General features: G+C 39.2%; 1 protein-coding gene across 2 annotated transcripts in view; it reads left to right on the top strand.

Annotated features, from left to right (window-relative positions):
• Nucleotides 1-1,651: 1,651 nt before the first annotated feature.
• The window catches only part of ACOT12 (acyl-CoA thioesterase 12), a 53,402-nt gene continuing 31,850 nt past the window's right edge, over nt 1,652-23,203 (top strand). For both annotated transcript variants that reach the window (XM_039220110.1, XM_039220109.1), the window contains exons 1-4: nt 1,652-1,778; nt 6,658-6,727; nt 12,845-12,905; nt 16,396-16,497. In XM_039220110.1, coding sequence (XP_039076041.1) covers nt 1,652-1,778; nt 6,658-6,727; nt 12,845-12,905; nt 16,396-16,497 — 360 coding nt within the window. The remainder of the gene's footprint in view (nt 1,779-6,657; nt 6,728-12,844; nt 12,906-16,395; nt 16,498-23,203) is intronic.

Below are 23,203 nucleotides of genomic sequence, written 5' to 3'. Positions count from 1 at the left end.
AGGCATTTTCCAAAGAGGGGTGATATGAGTCATAACATTGTTATTGAAATAAGTATATGACTGCATATGAGAACCATCTTGGAGGCATGGGTTTTACTTTGTTTTAAAAAGTCATTTGTATACATCCAACTTTGGCTCAGGTCATGATCTCCCAGTTCATGAGTTCCAGCCCCGCACTGGGCTCTGGGCTGATAGCTCAGAGCCTGGAGCCTCCTTCAGATTCTGTGTCTGCCTCTTTCTCTGCCCCTGTTTTGCTCATGCTCTGTCTCTCCCTCTCTCAAAAATAAATAAAAACATTTAAAACATTAAAACAAAAAGTCATTTTTCTGCTTTTTATAAAAGCCAAACTTAATCCTTGCCTAACAAAGCATCCAATTTGTATGTATACTTACGTGGGATGGAAACCTCTTTGAAAACATCTTTAAAAAGAGAAGCAGAATTACCAGAATCTCCCATTCCAATGTCTCTAGGCTGAGGCTTAGTAAGCTGCACAGGGATGAGAAAGCATCACCAATTTGTTGGAAGGGTTTAGGTTTTGTGGTAAGCTACTTTGGATAATCGGGAGTCCTGAGTTCAAGCCACCTGCTCCAACTTTCTTAGCTATTCCTATTATGTCAGTCGCATGCCTGGCATGTCGCTTCATCTCTCCAGGCTTCCATTTCTTCACCTGCAAATGGTCTCCTGGGTGCAGCCAGCCCTAACAATACCGTACCCACGAATCTGTTATATGCTAGAGGTTTTCTGGTGTCACTATTTTTCTGAATGAGCACTGCTTTGTAAAGTCACTGATTTCAGCTCTAGAAAGTGTAACCGCTTTTATGTGTTAACAGATGAGAATGAAAATTCTCATTTAATGTTCTAGATCTTGTCTCCTGAAAAGATAAGAGTCTCTTGGGATTTGCTGGGATCATGAATAGTGAGGTGACAGTTTCTAATCTTAAATTCTCTAGATTAAAACCAAAAGATTGCCTTTCTTTGTTAAGTGACTCTGATGTGCTTGCAAACATCAGCACTTTGTGTTTGCTTGGCAGTGGGGGTAATTTCAAAACAGACTGATCAATAACAAAGGGTTTGGAGGAGCTATTGTAACATCCTAAGGATCAGAAGGTGTATTTTGAACCAGGGCTTGAGGAGTGTCCACTCTACCTGGCGGTACAGCCAGGGGGCAAGAAAAGGTAGTCACTCTCCTAAAGCAAAATGTCTGCATTCTCTGGACAGCATTTAACAGATCAATCCTTAACCTCCCAGTTCTTCAGATGGATGTTAACCCCACTACTTGTTTACTTAGCAAACACCTGCATCACCTCAGCCAGGCACACGCTACGAGTAACGTACACCACCTCATTTAATTCTCTCCACAGTCCTCTGACCTAAGTACTGCTGTCCTCCCTTTACAGTTACGAGACTCGGGCTGCGTCCAGCTTTGCCAACCTCGGTGGCCCCGCATTTGGCTTCTGAGACCGAAGAGAGTTCTCTTTCGCGCTCCTCGCGATATTCGCGGCACCTCAAATCCCACGTCCCAGTGCCCCGGGCGAGCCCGGGCGGCCAGCGGCGCGCGGGGGTGGGGGCCGGGGCTGCGGCGCCGGCGCCCTGCCGAGCGAGCGCGGGCTCCGCGCTGACCGACGCGGCCCGACGCCCTCGGCTCCCCGCTATGGCGCGCCCGGCGCCCGGCGAGGTGCGCATGAGCCAGGCCGTCCAGCCCGCGCACGCCAACCAGCGCGGCGAGCTGAGCGCCGGCCAGCTGCTCAAGTGGATCGACGCCACCGCCTGCCTGGCAGGTAGGGGGCCCACGGGGCCGGCGCTGTGGGGGGCCGGAAGCGGAGCGCGGGAGGCCGGGGTGGCGGGCGTGTGTTTGGTAGTGGGGGGAGGGGGGCCTCGACGTGTGTGGGAACTGGCGGACGGGTTTGGATACCGGGATGTGGGGTGGTGGCGGTGGGGACACGAGTGCATCCCGAGACCACCCCGGTGGGGAAGCAGACGCTTGGCGCCGCAGCCCGCACCGTTCCTGGACCCGGGATCCTTGAGAAGACCGAAGAAGGGCGGGGAGGGGAGGTATTTACAGTTGTGAGCAGCTGGGGACCCCAAGGATGGAGGTGGTTCATGCAACACCGGAAATGACCTAGACCAGTGATTCTCAAACCTTTTAGCCTTAGGACTCCTTTACCCCTTTTAAATAAGGGAGGACCCCGAGCTTTTGTTTATGCGGCTTATTTTGTTGATACTGACCATATTCAAAATCTTCTATTATTTTTAAAAATATTTCTTTATTTTTGAGTGAGTACAAACTGAGTAGGGGCACGGAGAGGGGTGGGGGTTGGGGTGGGGAGAGGATCCCAAGTGGTCTCTGCGCTAACAGCAGTGAGCCTGATGATAGGCCCAAACTCAGCAACCCTGAGATCATGACCTGGGCCAACTTTGATGCTCAACTGACTGAGCCACCCAGGAGCCCCTCGAAATCTTTTAAAATGGATTCATTGAAAAAGAACAACAATAAACCCATGACATAATTTTATTGAAAAATAACTAATTTTCAACACTAATAAATATATGCTTAAAGGCATGCTATTTTCCGGTTTTGCAAATCTCTTTACTATGTAGTTTGATAGATTACTCCCTTCTTATATCTGCTCCTGCATTCAGTTTGTTGCTACTACACCCTTATTTTGTCTCCTCTCAGGACCTTTGCACCTGCTTCTGATTTTGCCATTATGTTCTTCTCTTGCCCTTTCCATGCATTACATCTCAGCTTAAATAGCCTTTCCTCAGAGAAGCCTTTCTTGACCACCTGTTTACATCTGTAGCCTTCCTGCAGTTTTAGCAGAATGCCCTTTTTTTTATTTCCTTCATACTCCCTAGCAAAGTCTGTAATTATTTTGTGTGTTGATCTCTTCACCTCTTTATTTTCTGCCTGGCCAATTCACATGTAAGTAAATCTAGTTCTCTAGTGCTTAGTAAGCGCTAAATAAAAACCTTCTGCTTTTATGGATAGGTAGGTTGATGATGAATGGGTCCAAAACTTGGAATCTCATTTCTAAAATGAAGTCAGGCTTTGCATAAGGCACTTAACAGACTCGGCAAAGGTATATTGTGAAGGAAAATATGTTAGGATTAAAACCTAGAGCTGGAAGGAGCTTAAGATCATGTATCTTAGGATTCTTATTTTACAGAGGACAAAAGTAAAATTCAGATGATGACAGAACCCGCTTTCCTCACTAAGTAGCAATAGAGTTTCTAATCCCCTGTGTGTTAGCTGTCCAAAAGATTTAGTCATATATTTATGCCAATCTGTTCGTTTCTGTTTTCTGTTTGTTGATAGGTCTGTTTGGTTTCTCTCTTAACAGTTTTTATCAGTATTTGAAGTTGATTATAATAACATAAATGATGAAAGCATAAATGTAAAATTAATTCACATCTAAGGGAAACAAGTATAAAAAATCATTGAGGTTGCTAATAAAAATGACGCCTATTACCAAGGCAACTGAATACATTATGTGAATAATGAAATGATCATTTAGTGCTTCTGTCCTGTAATGAATAAACAATTGCTGTGCTGCAATTGTCATAAAAGTGTCTGCCTTTTTACATCTTTGGAAACTCAGACCATAGACTGATTCAATTGGTTACCAAGTGCTTTAGATTAATAGCTATGTTACTAATAATACAGCCTTAAAGAAACATTCATTATAAAGTTAGTTTGGAAACATGGAAATACCTGTGTTAAACACTCTGTGGTGAGAAGCATCACATAAGCAAAGGACATTATTTAACTAAGGTCCAACAGAATCTGTGGCAGAGAAATGCTCCACCATAGTGCTTTCCTTTCTATGGTAATAATAGTACAGAAACTGGTTTTCCTGACATTTTCTCAACCAGAGTTCCTTGTTGACCAGTGCTTTTCTACAGGCACATTAGTATGATAAATATTGATCACAGTCATAGACCTAAGGCTCTGCTGTAACCCCCTGGCACTGCTAGATTCTGAAATATCTTCTCAGTATTTAAATAAAAATTAAATATGTTCACCATCATTTTGGCATTAAACCTCATTTCTGTCAGTAGTCCTATTTTTCTGGTAGTTCCTTAAGCTTAGAGGATTCAAACCATATCTGAGTCATTTTCCAACCTTCATATTCATTTCTTATGTTGAAATATCACAGACTCACCTTTTTCTCTATTTCATTTCTGAATCTCCTCCAGGGTTTACTCTCTTAGGAATGGCATGCAGTCCATCCAGTAACACAAGTCAAAAATCTAGGAGTCATCCATTCCTGATACCTCTCTCTACCTTACTTCCTCCTCTATGTGCTCATACTGTTTCCAGCTTATCTGTTTCCCCAGGAAATCAGTAATAGCTTTAGAGATTTTCCACTTTTATTAGCATACTGTATGAAGGACCATCAAAATCAAGAACCAGAGCAAGCTGGTCCTATCAAATTAATATCTGACACACTTGTTTAAAAAAAAAAAAAACAATTGTATATAATCACAAATAAAAATTGTGTTCCTGAGGCGCCTGGGTGGCTTAGTCGGTTAAGCATCCGACTTTCGCTTAGGTCCTGATTTCACGGTTCGTGGGTTCGAGCCCTGCGTCGGGCTCTGTGCTGACTGCCAGCTCAGAGCCTGGAGCCTGTTTCCCTCTCTCTCTGACCCTCCCCTGCTCATGCTGTCTCTCTCTCTCTCTCCTAGAAATAAATAAAAACATTTAAAAAAAATTGTGTTCCTGTGTTGGTTCCCCATATTTCTATTTTTTAGTTTTAATTTAATGACCCTTTAAAGTCTATAGTGTAAACCATGGCTATTGAGCATCTGAAGCCCATCTTTAGCTAAGCACTTCTCTGGACAGTGTTCCTTGGTTGGTCTTTTCTGAGAGTTTCTGTTGCTTCCATAGTCAAAATCACTATTGAGGACATTGCATTCAATCTTTCTAAGCCTGGATCTCCTCATTTGTAAAATGAAACTAGTAACAGTACCAACCTCATGTAATTGACATACATAAATACTTAGTTCAGTGCCTGGTCAATAATAAATGTTTAATAAATGGCAACTATTATTATAATATTTGTTCATGATCGCTAATGCAGTCTAAGATAGTGCTACATATACATAATAGATACTCGATATATACAATCAAAATACATAAAAATAAAAAATTTAGACTTATTGATTATTGCGCTTTGGTTATCATTTAAGTGATTCAAAATTGGTCACTCATATTGGCATACAGGGTAACTTTTTTTTTTTTTAACAAGAATAGTTTTATAAACTCAACATCCTGTTTTTTCGTGTCAGGTAACTAGAATGAATGTGTATTAGGTACACATTTCTGTGGAAATCTTAAGCTCTAAAACGGCACCTTCTATAGCTGGCTCTGTAATTGCCACTGAGCAGACTTGTTAAGAGATAAGACTGACTCAGCTCAGTGTTTGGTAATCAGTAGGAATTTAACAAATGTTTGATACACTGAATTCAGTTGAGCCTACTTTGAGTATTTCTAAAGTCTGATATTTTTACATTCCCTTTCTCTCACTAAACTTTATAGCTGGGAAGACAATCATCCCCTCTCCATCAATCACACACTGACTATGGTTAGTTTTCTGGTCATTCAGTTTGTATTATGTGCATGTTTGAAAGAACAGCTAGTTATTTCCAACTAGTAAAACCAGAATGTCCAATTTTCTACAAATTAGGTTATAGAGAAGAGTACTCTAAATAGCTGCTCTGGAGTATTTTCTCATGTCTCTTTACCTGGCACTATCAATTAATACTGTAGTTAAAGTAATCCACACAAAGAATACAACTTCAGTAGAATGCACTGTCTCTTTCTTTTTCATGATGTGACAGCAAGAGTGAGGTCTCCCAATTTAAAATGAGGTTAAAAGCTCTTAAAAAGTCAGTGTGCAGTCTGTTTTGTTTTAACTGACTTTTCGTCAAAATCAAATTCTGACAGAAGCACATGTCAGCATTTTTCCTAAAGAGAAAAAGTTCTGATATTTGTATATAAAGCAAAATCAACAATCAAAAAATACCTCAACAAATTAAATTCAGGCATGGAATATAGAAATAGGCAAGGTTCTTCCCTAATTGCTTTCCACCCTATTTAATACTCTCCTCTCCAACATAACTACTGCATACCGAACTTGGTAATAATGAACAATAAATATTGACTAAATACCTAATAGATGCTGAATATTTCTCTGATATTCAAGAGATGTTGCTTTCTGATTTGGGGTCTGATGTGAGTGTCTCCCATACTATTCAGTGCTTATACTTGTTAAGTGGTCTAAATATAATCAGCTTGATGCATTGTTTTTAAAACAAAAGAAGGGTAGTATCTGACAAAATATTTAAAATTGGCACTAACTTACTAAAATTGCTATTTCAGTAGCTAGATATACTAGGTATTGGTATTGAATTTCAAATCAAAGACCATGTAAGTTAAAACTTGGAAGAAAATACAATAATTTCCATTCAGTAGTAGTACAACTTACAGAGCAAAAGAACTGTCACCGATCCGGATCATCTATAAGTGTGGGCATGGTGGTACTTCACTGAACCAGAGGCTGATTACTAGAATAAATCCATCTAACTCTTATTCTTTTTCCCTTATGCTGAAATACTTAAACTATTAATGTAACACATTTTTACCAATTTTTGAAGCTGAAAAACATGCTGGGGTTTCCTGCGTTACAGCCTCTGTGGATGATATACGATTTGAGGAGACAGCTAGGTAAGTGGCATTGCTCTATCACACCTTTCTCCTGGGCTTACTCGCTCATTTGCAACGTATATTTGCATTACCTGTGCTTATTTATTTGGAGTCAGTGATCCAATTTGTAAATTAAATAAATAGCATTTGACCTAATGTAAATCAGTAAAATAGTAATTGTGAAGCTTACTTTTAGTAAACACTTTGAAGTGGAAATTCATACTTCCGATTTTATTGAGAAATAGTTCAACAAATAGATGCATTCTGGTATGAAGCTGAACTGGATTTCTAAAAGCTGATTCTTAATGGCTCCTTCCTCTACAAGAAGAATAATTAATGATAATAAGTGTGTCTGTTATGGTGAATTTCATCATTAGGTGGTTGGGTGAACGTTAATTCATCTGAGTACAGATGTTAAGTTATAAAAAACATTTAATGTGTGGGAGTGTGTATGTGTTTTACTATCTCCTATTGTAGAAAATTTCAAGATTAACAAATGTTTCAAACATACACAAAAGTAGAGAGAAGGGTACAGTATATCCCCAAGGACCATCACTTAACTTCAATAATTATCAACTATGGACATTCTTGTTTTATCACTACCTCTCCATACTCCCATACACACTTAGATTTATGTGAAAGGAAATCCCAGGCATCATTTGTGAATATTTCATTATATATTTCTATATGATAAGGGCTCTTTTGGAAAACGCAATAATGTAATAACATACCATTTACAGAAATCATTATTCCCAATGATCTCCAAAGATTTTTTTTTTTTAAAATTAAACAATTGGTTTATTGAATCAGGATTGAATATGGTTGATAGGTCTTTTAACATAAAATTTTCCCTTCCTTGTTTTCTCTAAGGTTTTTTTTTTTTTTTTTGTTAAGAAACCTGGTCATTTGTTCTATAGAGTTTACTACGTTTTGTATTTGCTCATTGTGTCCCTGTTTAACCTCTTCACCTACCTTTCGTATATCTTGTAAAATGATAGTTACATCTAAAAATTGGTCTGAGAAAGGTTTGGTATTTTGGTAAAATTAGTTCTTGTCAAGAGCACATAATGTCTAACGATCATTACTTAGACCCATTATTTCATTAGATATTGGAAAAATGGTATTATGCTAATCCTATCATTTGTTCTTCATTTATTTTCTGAAATATTTGTGTAGAGACTCTTTACCTCATTAATTACTAGGTTACCCTTAGGTAAAGTTTGTCCAGGAAAGACAAGCTTAATTTTTTTCCCTTTATTTAATATCATTATAAGCTCATGGACTTTCACATATTTGATGCATTTCAATTATGACAAGATGGGCTCATCTTTTACATTTCCTTACAAAACTTTAGTCATAAATCTCTTCAAAATAAATAGTGGGTAGAGATCACAATTTGGGCAGAAAATGTGCTTATTTATATAGGGCTGGTCATTATTTCTAGTTTTTTTCCAGTGAAAAGAATTAAGAACTATTTATTGTTTAAAGAGTTTCTACTAGGGGTGCCTGGGTGACTCAGTTGGTTGAATATCTGACTCTAGATTTCAGTTCAGGTCATGATCTTGTGGTCTGTGGGATCGAGCCTCACATCAGGCTCTGTGCTGACAGCGGGGAGCCTGCTTGAGATTCTTTCTCTCTCCCTCTGCCCATCTCTCCCTCTCATGCTCTCTCTCTCAAAATAAATAAGTATGAACATTTAAAAAATAAATAGTTTATACTAATAACCTTAATAAATTAGGGTTATATAGGTTTTTTAAGGAGGATTATATGGTTTTATGTTTGTATCCTTGTTTTTTGTTTTTGTTTTTCTCTGAATATCTTGATCCTTGAAGACATGAACATAACTCATAAGGAAAAGGAAGACCATAACCATCTGGTCTTCGATGGCTCTTAAGGATTTTGGGTGTGGTTCGCATGGTTTTCAAGCCCTGAGTAGTCTTATCCAATGAGATGCTCAGTTTATCTCTCCAACCGTATTGTTTACATTTATCTGTTTGGTATTCATTTATTTAGATACAAACAAAATTAAGTTAAATAAAACCACATGCTTAAAGAAATTACTTCTTTAAAGCTGACAAAGAAGAAATTTCTGGTAGAAATTAGAATCCTAGACATGAAGAGACCTTTATAGTTCAGCCCAACCTTCTCTTTGTATCAGTGAAAAGCTGAGGCCTAATGCCCCAAGCAAGCTAGGGGACAGAGGGTGCTTAGAGTCTGGATCTCTTTATGCTTAATCCAGTGCGTTTCCCAACCCACTGCTACTGTTTTTGTGATCAGCAACTTTTACCGGACATTTCCCAATACTTGTTCTCATAGGGCAGCTGCAGTGTCACTGAAAGAGCTCTTAACATTCTAGAGCCTCACAGATTCAGATAAAGGACCCTTGACTAAGCTCACATTCTATCTATATGATTTTCCCTGAAGTAGAAAAAATTGATAGGTGTTTGTATATCAGCAAAATTACAAATTACTATAAATCCAAACTTATGTAGGATTAGGTGAAGCACCATTATTAATTTCGGAATTCCAAAAGTGTATTGTAATAAAGTATTTATTCTGTATTTTCCAAACTTAAATTCTGTAACTTGCACTTAACTGGTAACCTCATCACTGAAATGTGGGTCTGCTATTTTATGCCATTTTGTGTTTGTGTTATCAAAAAGAATTTGTGGCCACTAACATCATAGAAAGGGACCTTCTTGAATTTTTTACATGGGACCTGAACTGTAAAAGGAGAAAGTTGAAAGCTACCTACAAAAAACCATACATTTGGTTATAAACCACATCAGATATTTTTAAAATTCTTAAATATTTATTGCCTATACAACAAATACTGCTCTGAACTCAACAGGATGTATGAATATTTGATTATGGCACAATTTTGAAGTTGGAGTGGTCACTCAGTCTGGTGAGAGTCAGACAAACACATAATCATCAGAATAGAAAGCAGCCCTTGGGTGAGATACAAACTCCATTCTGTGGGGTAGTCTGAAAGGTGCACATTTTGACTGCGGAATCAACGAGAATTTTACCATAGAGGGGTAGCATTTGATGTGTGCCTTAGCCAAGATACAGATTTTTATCCGGTGAATAGGAAAAGGATTTCGCACAATGAGGCACTTGTAAGAACCTAAGCGCCAAGGCTGAAAGGAGCAGAGATTGCTCAGGAAGAGCCCGGTCTGCACAGAGGTGATCCCAGCAGTGGACTGGGACTGCGTAACAGAAGACCTTGAATGCCATGCAATGAAATTGGTTTTATTCAGTTGAGATTTCCATTATTCCATTGATTTGACACTCAGTGTCGGGAGACTGGTGTGGTGGAGAACCAGGTTCTGTGGAATTCTCCTGGTTTTAAAGGCAGGGCAGGTACATGAAACAAGTACAAGTAGCTTCTGCTTTCCCCTCTCAAATCTGCCCGGCAGAGAAGCCTAACATTTTAGTAGTTGATGAGTACAAAATATCATAGTAGCTTTGGAGAGGGACTCTAACTCTGCCTGGCACTATTACTGCAAGTCGCTTCTAGAAACTTTACCAAACAGAGCAAGGAACTTTAAAAGGAATAAATATAAGGAAAAAAAAAAAAAAAAAGAAAATTGGTTTGGGTTTGCATGTGCTAGATTAAGTTAAATTGGGAATGTGTGTGGAGGTAGCTAACACTGAGTCTAGTAGAGCCTCAGTAACTATTAGTTGAATCTGTTGAGAGAATTTTGAATTATGGCTCTGAGTTTCAAGAACGATGTCCAGGCTAAAGATGGAGATATGAAAATCATTTTTATAGAGATTACAGAATCATGGAGAAGAATAAGGTCTTCTAGGAAGAGGGTGAAGTGAGAAGAGAATAAGATAAAGGACAGGAATTTAGATGATGTCTACAATGAAGGGATGGATTAAGGAAGAGAAATCAGTGAAAAAAGCTGAGACAGAAGAGAGAACACTGGTCTGGAATCCAAGGGAAGAGAAAGCCTCCTGAAGAAAGACACTAAAGAAGTAAGATGGTGGATTTAGCTTTTAGGAAATGACAGGGATTGGAAGTGAGATGTGGAGGCAAAAGCCGGCTTCCAGCGGCTGAGAAGTAAATGGGAAATGAACCCTTACACCTCTGCACCTGGCAAAATCCTGATCTTTGAAGACTGTTGGGAGCCATTCCTGAACTCACTAGTTGAGAAAACTCCTTGTGAGATTAAGGCAAGCTTGCAAAGCTCTTGCTGTCAGATGGCGGCAGATATCTACCCCCGCTCAGTTGTTTCTGCTTGAGCACCAACCCCCAATGCGCCTTGTTGATTTATTGGGAGTGACTTACTCTGGCCCTGATGTGATGATTGCACCTTGTGAAGGAAATCGTTGTAGCTTGGAAAAACGTTGATGCTTAGTATCTGGAAATAGTGATCAGGACTAAGTAATCTATGACACAAAAAGGTCAGCTTTTGCCTTCAGGTTTACATTAATAAAATAATAACTTTGGCACAGACTGATGTACTATTCCTAGGCATGGATGACGTTATAGGAACTATAAACCCTGTGGCTAATGTTTAGATGCTTTCCTTTATGGTTATGGGAACAAACATTGAGTTTCCTGAAAAACCTGTTTTTAATACTTCCAGTTAAGCAATAAACAGGCTATTGACCCTGGCCACAAAGAACTAACTTTTGCTTTTACTACACTAAAACCATCTGTTTATATTTGATTGCCACTTCTGGTCTGTTCCCCATACACCTATGCATATCAATGTTCTGGAAAGTTTTTACTGATCAAAGAATTTATCATCAGAATGCTACTTTTGTGCCGTCCCCCAAACACTTAATCATAAAATAAAGTTGAGTCTCAGACAGTGCAGAGAGGCCTGGCTGGTGAACAGAAAGAATCTCGTGCCTCTCTCATCACTCACTGACACCGTCCATCCTTCAGGGACCCCTGGACCAGCTAGAGCAAGACTCCGGCAGAAGACCCATCTCAAATGTCACCTCTTCTGTGACCCCTTTACCAGTTTTCTGAATCAGCCTCTTTTTATGGTTGCCGTTGTAATACTAGATCCTTTCTTTTGAAAAATTTCATGGCATTGCACTTCGTCTGTTTACATCCTGGTGTCCTAAGTGAAGATTGGTCTCCTTAAAGTCAGGAGCCTCAGCTTACTCATCACTGTATCCTGAGGTTTTAGCTTAATGGCAGTACTAGTTGTAACTCAGTATACATTTCTTAAATCTGTGAGTTAGGAAAAGAAATGAGTATTTTAGGAAGTGTGAATATGGAGAAGAGAAAAATTTAATATAGAATAGACCTGAGAGAAACGTTTTTACAAAGAAGAAGGCTTCGACATTTTCATAGACTGGCAAGGAGAGTCCGGGAAGGGGCAGACGATGAGGGTACAAATGAGGAAAGAGCTGACTAAACTGGCCATAGTGGCTTGTTACCTGAGAAGAGGTAACAAGGGGATTGGTCAAGGATGCAGGTATAGAAAGAGGTCTGAAAGAGATCTAATGTTCCTCTGAAACAGAATAAGGAGAAGAAACATGAGAATATAGTTCAAGTTTGAAAGTAAGGGAGAAAAATTGAGGAGGATTACCTTAGGAAGACCCTTACCTTCTGCTGAGTTTAAAAGATCAAAATTAACTGGGGGACTGAACACAGAAAGTTGGAACAACTTCAGACTATATGACCAGAATCCCTGTAATCATGAAGACTGAATGGATCATCCAGCAGCACTGAGGGTCCACGTAAACCTTGTGAAGTTGATCAATTTGCTCGCTTGCTTGTTTGTATGTTTCTCCATTTATTTGTTAACAAACATCTAAAAAAGAAATGTCATTTGTATAGGTTTGCTTGTCTGTTTCAACTTCTCTTAAGGAAATAGCTGTGATATAATCAAAGTATCTGCTGCAGACTGTGGAAGTCATTTTGCACACCATCTATGCGAGGGCTCCTTTCTGTTTGAATAGAAGTAGTCAGCCAGCATACATGTGGTTTACAATGACTGGCATCTGTTTGTAGAGCTGTCTCTTTCTGTTATCATTAACCTCAAGTTTCATGCATAATCATTATCAGCGTGATAAGGAGGGGCTGCATATGCATTTAAGTGAATCTTTAGGTCTGAAATGAGATGTGCTAGGATTACTAAAGTCTCTCCCTCTTTTTTTAACTAGAGTTGGACAAGTGATAACCATCAAAGCGAAAGTTACCAGAGCGTTCAGCACAAGCATGGAGGTAAGAGACCTCTTTTCTGACTTCTGCTTCTCAGTGTTCTCTTTTCTACAGAGGGCAGAGCAGGAGGCCTGGTATAATTTGGAGTTCATGAGATTCCGAATTTCGGAAGGCACTTGAACCTGTAGTCAGTATCACAGATAAATGATAAGGCCCTTGAGTTTCCTAGTCAACTCTTCTACTAAAATTAAATGTGATGCAATGCATTATTTTTATATAAAAGGATACATAGGAAGTAAACATATAAGGGAGAAGGACACTCTCTTGGTTCTTTACAAGCCATGGGTTTTATTTCTTAATTATTCTGACTCTACTTGGTCTCCATCTCTTCACCCTCTACTGGAAACTAGCCCCATAATTAACTAGTTTTTGAAAGAATAACTGAAGTGAGAAGGGAAGTTTAGAAGATTTTTCTTTTTCATCCACTCGGTTTTATTTTCTTTACCATAAATGTGAATGCAACATTCTCAGGAGCTTTTGAGATCTCTGTTCTAGTTAAACTAGCAAGAAAGGAGTTACTGGATCCCATTTTGCAACTTCTGAGTTGGTTAGCAGCAGTCCCTTTGATCTTTGGGGACAAAAGACATGTAGGGACTTGTATTTGTTTGTTAGGGCCACCATAGCAGAATACCACAGACCAGAAGGCCTAAACAGCAGATATTTATTGTCTCATGGCTCTAAAGGCTAGAAGTCCTGAATCAAGGAGTCCATTGGGTCAGTTCTTTCTGAGGGCTGTGTGAGAGATTGTGCCCCAGTGCTCTCTTCTGGTGATTTGTCTTGGCTTCCGCTGCATCTCCTTGATCTCTACCTTCATGTTCACATGGTGTTCTCAGGGTGTGTATGTCTGTGTCCAAATTCCCCCTTTTTATAAGGACATCAGTCACATTGGACTAGGAGCCCACCCCCCTCTGGTATGACCCCAAATTAACCAATTACATCTGAACCAAGCTGTTTCCAAAATAAGGCCAAATTATAAGGCCACATTCCTATTCAACAGAACTATTTGGCAATAACCATGCCTAATGGTGACAGCTTTACCCTGAGTTAGTCACTTCTCCCCAGTATCCGTATGAACAGAATATAAAACACTTGAAATCAGAAAGGAAATGTTTGTGTCAAAAGCCAGCTCTGTCAGCAACAGTTGTGATGGTTCTTTCTCAGGTGTGGGCTCCAGACCTTTGCCACACAGTAGCCTCTGGGCTTGGCCTCCCTACTGCAGGCTAGCACTCTACTTTATATTCAGCCCAAACATGGATAAGTGCTTCTTTTCCTCCTATTCGTGAGACAAGCTAGAATTTCCAAAGGAAATTTGACTAAAAGCTAAGAAAAGAAAAGAAAAACCCAGTGAGTTTAAAAGCATAGATTTATTATTTAAATCTTTATATTTTTCTTGAGTGAATGAGAGAGAGAGAGAGAGAGAGAGAGATGTCAGCACAGAGCCTGATACAGGGCTCGATCTCATGAACCATGAGATTATGCCCCGAGCTGACATGAGGAATCAGACACTTAACTGACTAAGCCATACAGGCACCTCTAAAAGCACAGATTTCTGATCTGTAATCCTAGCCTTGACTAGTCCTAATTTAGCCCCTCTTCCAAGTTGAAGTCCTCTGTGGTCTTTCCATATGTTCTGTATTCAGTGAGGTCTGGTTGGCGGGAACACCAGACTCTCAGTTCTGCATGAGTTCTTGGGATTGCTCATGTTACACTCCCCAGGAATCGTTTCTGCCTCACACGGTGCTCTTGTCTGGCCTTGTAAACTTCCACCCTGTGCATGCTCAGACTGGCCTCAACCCAAACACTTAACAGGACTATGCACGTATTTTTGGAATTCTTTCCTTTTGTAGTTCCATTTTTTCCTGGAATTGCCTACAAATCTCAGCTGCCTTAGTCTCCTTGATTTCTGGCTCCTCAATTCAGGCAGGTTCAGTTTCCCCTCCTAGGTCATACTCTGGGACTCACTTCTGGATGAGAGCCCCAGAAATTCAAGTGCTCCTCTTATCTGTTTCCCTCTTCTCAGGAATGACAGTTCTACATTGTCTGTGATCCTCTGTGTGAAAGTGGTTGCTTCCTGTACTTGGGTCAGTTTTCTAGTTGTTTTTGCAGGATGTAATTCCAGTTTGACCTGCTCTTTCATGACACAAAGTGAAAATCCCCCTTGTATATGTTTCTGAGACATTTGGTCATCATACGTAACTAAGTTAACTGTTCTAACAGAAGATAGTGTTCGGAACTCATTTAAACTCTCCAGGATTGTGGGGTTGAGAATGGATGGTTTAAATTTGGTTAATCACCATCAAGTTAACTTGGGTGTTACCATGCAGATATCTGTTTTCATTCATAAGGTAAGTAATGTAAAATGAATTATGGATTATTGATTATTTTTGTACATGAGGTAGTTGGTGAAGATGTAGAAACAGCTGTTGTCTGTCATTGATAACACAGTGTTAAACTAAGAGGCCTGAGGTTGCCCATGAGTCCAGGAAAATAGTGTTACATATCAGGGATATGTGAGGCAAGTGTGTCATAGCCAAAATCTAATGACAGATTCCTGAGTTTACCAATACTTTTACAAAGTGGAATCCTCAGGACCTAAGCTTCAGACCGTTTCCCACAGGGATACCTTAGTGTCACCAAAAAGTGTCCTAGCCACATTCTTTCTCTTCCTGAAATATAAAATTTCTGAAAAAGGCGACAAAGCTACAAATAACATGATGCAGTTTGTCTGTGTTAACTCGTTTATAAAAGTTGGAGACTGAAGATTAAAAAAAGTTATGGTACATCTCTTTAGTGCTCTCTAATGGTCTACAAGGCATTCATTAATATATCGTTTTCAAAAGCATGTATAGTAATAACGGGATTAGAAAATGCTTGTCAGATAATGCCAGGTTTAAAAATTATGACATAAAACTGTAAATACAGTATGATGATTTTATATACATATGTACACACACATAAAACTAGAAGGAAATTCACCTAAACATTAGTGATTATTAATCTGGGTAGTGAGATTACTAATAAGTTTCACTCTGGGTAATCAGATTCCATTTTTATCATTTATCTGTTTTTATGTTTACCAAATTTGCCACGGCAAATATGTATTTTTTATAAGAAAAAAGGAGTCTTTTTAGTTTATTTATTTTGAGAGAGAGATGAAAAGCATGAGCAGGGGACAGGCAGTGAAAGAAGGAGAGAGAGAATCACAAGCAGGCTTCACGCTGTCAGCTCATTAACCATGAGATCATGACCTGAGCCAAAATCAAGAGTTGGACTCTCAACCAACTGAGCCACCCAGGTGCCCCAGGAAAAAAGTTATGTTTTAATTTTATGAAACATCACTGAGAGAAAAGTATTGCTTAAAAACAAATTAAAATGCTGATTTCATTAAAAAACAAAAGAACAGTGAAATGCATAACTGAATTTTTATTGCTGTGATCACATCTGTTATCTGGATGGCTGAACATTTACTTATTTATTTTTCTTTTCATTTTAGATCAGCATCAAGGTGATAGTACAGGACATGCTCACTGGTATTGAGAAACTTGTTAGTGTGGCTTTCTCTACATTTGTAGCCAAACCAGTTGGAAAAGAGAAGGTAAGTTTTCTGTGTGAAGAAGTATCTAGCCTGTAATTCAGGTAACAATTGCATCAGAATTATTCTGGGAAAAAAGACATTTCTTCTTACTGTGCAATATGCTCTCCCAAAATTTGTTATCTACTAATATTTTTGTAAAAGTTGTCCTTCTCTGGTAACACAGTGTTAAGTACCTTAGAGAAAGGGAGTTGTAGCCAGTTTGTTAAAGAGGGAAAAAATACTATGTTTAAAATGATGAAGCACCTGTTTCTCAAAAATAGTGTTTACTGAGTAAGCTCTTTTCTTTTGTGGTAATATAACTCAAAATTGAGTTCAATTTTTTTTTTTTTTTAAAGCAAGAGCAGTTAGTAAGCAGTTGCATATTATGGTCCAAGCATTTGTTGTACCTGAAGAAGAATGTCAAAGAGGCTGAACTATTGAAGTTTAGAAATAAGCTTCAGGGCATGTGGAGTAAAAACAACCTTAAAATGAATACATTATTCTGATATGTGTGTGTGTGCCCAGCCAGCCTGCCTGGCTAGGGGCCCAGAGCTGCTTGTTATTTACTCATTATTTACTGGCTTTACTGGGATTTACTCATTATCTGTTGACTTTCCTTTTCAGGATCAGGGAGAGAGTCCCCATTTAGTCTAAATGTAATAACCCAATTTAGAATTAAATCTTTCACTGCAAGGATCACTCCAGACTTCGGCATAGTAGCTTCTCCTAGTTCTACATTGAAACAAGGGGTACTTCTTACTCTGCAAAAGCATTCTTCCTCAGCCTGGGTTTAACTTTAGAACTGGGACAAAGCTGTTTTTTCTCTGTACCCAATAGAGGTGACAGTAAAGCAGTACTCACCAGCTTCTCCTTATGTGGGCCAGGAGGCAAAGAGATAGATGGACCTGGCTTAGTCACCCCTGATGCCTGGGTGGCAAGTGTCCCTGCAGAGTTTTGTGCACCAAGACACTTCTCCCAGTCTCCATCCAATATTAGACATTCAACAAGACATACTCACATCGCCCAAGGGCATTCTATTCCAAACTGAAGTTCCTATCAGCTCTTATTGAAAATGCAGCTTTCTGGGCTATGTCTCACACCTACTGATTTAGAATCACCAGTATAGGAACTTGAATCTGTACTTTGCCAAAGCATGCCAGGGATCTCATGTTCATTAAAATTAAGACATTGAGATATGGTTTGAGGTCTTGCAAACCATTGTTGTTTCCCAGAGTGCCCCCACATCTCCAGACCCAGAGAATGAGAGACTATGGAGGTGACTGCAGATTTTCGATATCTGATAGAAAGTGACAGAAAGGAATTCATATCCCCATCCTGTCCCTCCCATGAAGAAGAACCTGAGGACTACCAAGCTTGAGACTTTTCATTTTGACTTCAGGGACTCATGAAATAAGAATATTATAGTAATACTTCAGTTAAGCCTCTGCTGAGCCTGAAGAACCTTTTTCTGAAAGCATTTCTGGGAAGTCAGATGCCTTATGGTGCTACCATAATAGGCGTCTCAGATAACCTTTATTGTAAAACAGCTTTCCCAAACGAGTTATTTTCCAGTTAGTAATGTTCTTGTTGAGGGGCCCATCACAGAGAGAGCCACAAAAAGTCACTGGTTTGGTGTGAACCAACAGACCTACCTGCATCTCTGTCCAAAGTGAGTTAGTTCCAGGATAAGACAGGCAGTGGTTAACTAGGCTTATTAGTTAATTCCTCAGTTGTATAGGCTGGATCATTGAAAGACTCACAGAACACCATAGGGTATGCTTGTGCAGGGCCTTGCTAAACTAGAAGAGGTTGCATAGCAAGAGAAAGAAAGCACAGGCAAACAGCAGAGAAGTTCAAGACTTCCAGGCATAGCTCTCTGTGTTCTTTTCCTTTATTATTATTATTATTATTATTATTATTATTATTGTTAGTTTTCATCATAATTGTACTCTTTAATCCCTATCCCTTATTTCACCCATCTACCCACCCAGCTCCCCTGGGTAGAGTTCTCTATAATTAAGAGTGTTTCTTGGTTTGTCTTTCTCTCTCTCTTTAACCTTTGCTCATTTGTTTTGTTTCTTAAATTCCACATATGAGTGAGATCATATGGTATCTGCCTTTTCTCTGACTGTCTTATTTTGCTTAGCGTAATACACTAGATCCATCCATGTAGTTACAGGTGGCAAGATTTCATTATTTTTGATGGTGGAATAATAGTCTACTGCATATGTATATACCGCATTTTTTTCATCCATTCATCTATCAGTTAGCACTTGGGATGCTTCCATAGTTTGGATATTGTAAATAATATTGCTGTAAACATAGGGATGCAAGTATCCCTCTGAATGAATGTTTTTGTATTTTGGGAGTAAATACCCAGCATTGCTACTACTGGATCCTAGAATAGGTTTATTTTTACTTTTTTGAGAAACCCCCTCTACTGTTTTCCACAGTGGCTCTACCAGTTTGCATACCTACCAACAGTGCACAAGGGTGCCTTTTTCTCTACATCCTCACCAACACCTCTTGTTTTTTGTGTTGTTGATTTTAGCCATTCTGACAGGTGTGAAGTGGTATGTCATTATAGTTTTGATTTGTATTTCCCTAAGGATGAGTGATGTTGAGTATCTTTTCATGTGTCTGTTGGCCATTTGGATATCTTTTTTGGAGAAATGTCTGTTCATGTTTTCTGTCCATTTTTAATTGGATTGTTTGTTTTTTTGGGTGCTGAGTTATATGAGTTCTTTATATGTTTTGGATACTAATCCTTTATCAGACATGTCATTTGCAAATATCTTCTCCCAATTAGTAGGTAACCTTTTAGTTTTTCTATTTTCTTTGTTGTGTGGAAACCTTTTATTTTGATGTAGTCCCAGTAGCTTATTTTTGTTTTTATTTCCCTTGTCTCAGGAGACATATCTAGAAAACTGTTGCTGTAGCCAATGTCAGAGAAATTACTTGCTGTGCTCTCTTTAAGGATTTTTATGATTTCAGGTCTTACATTTGAGCCTTTAATCCATTTAGAGTTTATTTTTGTATATGATGAAAGAAAGGCGTCCAGTTTCATTGTTTTGCATGTATCTGTCCAATTTTCTCAACACCATTTGTTGAATGCACTGTCTTTTTACACTGTATATTCATTCCTTCTTTGTTGAGGCTTAATTGAGCATGTATTTGTGGGTTTATTTCCGAGTTTTCTGTTCTATTCTTTGCATGGTCTTGAATTTCTTTCAACGGTGTTTTACAGTTTTCAGAGTACAGGTTTTTCACCTCTTTGGTTAAGTTTATTCATAGCTATTTTATTGTTTTGGGTGCATTTATGAATAGGATTGTTTTCTTAATTCCATTCTCTGCTGCTTTAGTATTAGTGTATAAGAATGCAACAGATTTCTGTACATTGGTTTTGTACAGTGGAACTTTACTGAATTCATTTTTCAGTTCTAGTAATTTTTTTGGTGGAGTTAGGGTTTTATACATATAGTATCATGTCATCTGCAAATAGTGAGAGTTTTGCTTCTTCCTTACCATTTCAGATACCTTTTATTTCTTTTTGTTGTCTGATTGTTGTGACTAGGACTGCCAGTACCATGTTGGATAGAAGTGGTGAAAGTGGATATCCTAGACCTCAGGGGGAAAGCTCTCTGTTTTTCATTGTCAGGGTCCTTTCAGTTATACAAAATATGCTTCATCTGTAGAGTGGAGAGCCAAGGCACAAGTTTACCAGGTGGACTTTTATGCCCTACTGGTCACACACCTAAAACAGGGCTGTGTACAGTTAAACCAGTGTAAGTTATCAAGTCTCTATATTCCTAAACAAATTAGACAAGGGACTCCAGAGGAATTTTAGACTTGGAAGAGCATGTTGTGAATCACTTAGCTATTTCATATTCTTGGCTGAAGGTCAGTGCCAGCCTTTAAGGGTCCTGGAGGGTGACTTCCTCATGCACGCAGGTCACCAGACAAGCTTTTATGGCAGAGCTTGAACCCTTTGTTCTGTCACACCTTATTTCCAGGTTTCTGGAGGTCAGTTAAAGCTGTTTTCTGACCTATTGATTCTTTCAGTTTGCTTATTAGACAGTGTTTTCACTGCGTGATGAAATTCCCAAATTAGAAATCTCTCTTAGTACATGATACCTTTTTCTAGAACATCTTTTTTTTTCTCTGTTTCATTTTTTTTTACAAATAGTTTATTGTCAAATTAGTTTCCACATAACACCCAGTGCTCATCCCCACAAGTGCCCTCCTCCATGCCCATCCCCCCTCCCCCCGACATCCATCAGTCCTCAGTTTTTGTCAGCATTCAAGAGTCTCTCATGGTTTGCCTCTCTCCCTTTCCCCCACCATTTCCCCCCTTCTTCTCCCCCTTGTTCCTCCGTCAAGTTCCTCCTAATCCTCCTATACGTGCAAACATATGATATTTGTCCTTCTCTGCCTGACTTATTTCGCTCAGCATAACACCCTCAAGGTCCATCCATGTTGCTACACATGGCCAGATTTCATTGTTTCTCATTGCCATGTAGTATTCCATGGTATAGATAAACCACATCTTCTTGATCCATTCATCTGTTGATGGACACTTAGGCTCTTTCCATGTTTTAGCTATTGTGGAGAGTGCTGCTATGAACATTGGGGTACATGTGCTCCTATGCCTCAGCATTTCTGTATCCCTTGGGTAAATTCCTAGCAGTGCTATTGCTGGGTCATAGGGGAGTTCTATTGTTAGTTTCCTGAGGAACCTCCACACTGTTTTCCAGAGGGGCTGTACCAGTTTACATTCCCACCAACAGTGTAGGAGGGTGCCCGTTTCTCCACATCCTCGCCAGCATCTAGAGTTCTCTGATTTGCTCATTTTAGCCACTCTGACTGGCGTGAGGTGGTATCTCAGTGTGGTTTTGATTTGTATTTCCCTGATGAGGAGGGATGCTGAGCATCGTTTCATGTGTCTGTTGGCCATCTGGATGTCCTCTTTGGAGAAGTGTCTGTTCATGTCTTCTGCCCATTTCTTCACTGGGTTGTTTGTTTTTCGGGCGTGTAGTTTGGTGAGTTCCTTATAGATTCTGGATATTAACCCTTTATCTGATATGTCATTTGCAACTATCTTTTCCCATTCCGTTGGTTGCCTATTAATTTTCTGGGTTGTTTCCTTGGCTGTGCAGAAGCTTTTAATCTTGATGAGGTCCCAACAGTTTATTTTTGCTCTTGATTCCCTTGCTTTTGGGGATGTGTCAAGTAAGAAGTTGCTGCGGTGGAGGTCAAGGAGGTTGTTTCCTGCTTTCTCCTCTAGGGTGTTGATAGTTTCCTGTCTCACGTTCAGGTCCTTTATCCATTTTGAGTTGATTTTTGTGCATGGTGTGAGAAAATGATCTAGTTTCATTCTTCTGCATGTTGCTGTCCAGTTCTCCCAACACCATCTGTTAAAAAGGCTGTCTTTTTTCCATTGGATATTCTTTCCTGCTTTGTCAAAGATCAGTTGGCTGTATACTTTTGGGTCCACTTCTGAGTTCTCAATTCTGTTCCATTGGTCTATGTGTCTGTTTTTGTGCCAATACCATACTGTCTTGAGGATGACAGCTTTGTAGTAGAGGCTGAAGTCTGGGATGGTGATACCTCCCGTTTTGGTTTTATTTTTCAGTATTACTTTGGCTATTCGGGGTCTTTTGTGGTTCCATACAAATTTTTGGATAGTTTGTTCTAGTTTTGAGAAGTATGCTGGTGCAATTTTGATTGGAATTGCATTGAATGTGTAGAGTGCTTTAGGTAGTAATGACATCTTAACTATATTTATTCTTCCTATCCATGAGCATGGAATGTTTTTCCATTTCTTTGTGTCTTCTTCAATTTCCTTCATAAGTTTTCTATAGTTTTCATCATACAGATCTCTTGTATCCTTGGTTAGGTTTATTCCGAGGTATTTTATGGTTTTTTGTGCAATTGTGAATGGGATCAGTTTCTTGATTTCTCTTTCTGTTGCTTCATTATTGGTGTATAAAAATGCAACCGATTTCTGTACGTTGATTTTGTACCCTGCAACTTGGCTGAATTCTTGGATCAGTTCTAGTAGGCTTCTGGTGGAGTCTGTCGGGTTTTCTATGTAGAGTATCATGTCATCTGCGAAGAGTGAAAGTTTGACTTCCTCTTTGCCAATTCTGATGCCTTTGATTTCCTTTTGTTGTCTGATGGCTGATGCTAGGACTTCCAGCACTATGTTAAACAACAGTGGTGAGAGTGGACATCCCTGTCGTGTTCCTGATCTCAGGGGGAAAGCTCTCAGTTTTTCCCCGTTGAGGATGATGTTAGCTGAAGGCTTCTCATAGATGGCTTTGATGATGTTTAAGTAGGTTCCTTCTATCCCAACTTTCTCGAGAGTCTTTATTAAGAAGGGATGCTGTATTTTGTCAAATGCTTTTTCTGCATCTATTGACAGGATCATATGGTTTTTATCTTTTCTTTTATTGATATGATGGATCACATTGATTGATTTGCGAATGTTGAACCAGCCCTGTAACCCAGGAATGAATCCCACTTGATCTTGGTGGATGATTCTTTTGATATGCTGCTGGATTCGATTTGCAAGGATCTTGTTGAGAATTTTTGCATCCGTATTCATCAAGGATATTGGCCTATAGTTCTCTTTTTTTGTTGGATCTCTGTCTGGCTTGGGAATCAGAGTGATGCTGGCTTCATAAAATGAGTCCGGGAGTTTTCCTTCGACTTCTATTTTTTGGAA

The sequence above is a fragment of the Hyaena hyaena genome, unplaced genomic scaffold (assembly GCF_003009895.1).
Source record: "Hyaena hyaena isolate Hyena2069 unplaced genomic scaffold, ASM300989v1 scaffold_862, whole genome shotgun sequence".
Taxonomy (NCBI): Eukaryota; Metazoa; Chordata; class Mammalia; order Carnivora; family Hyaenidae; genus Hyaena; species Hyaena hyaena.
The sequence above is the reverse complement of the archived record's forward strand: the minus strand, read 5'-3'. Positions and strand labels throughout refer to the sequence as shown.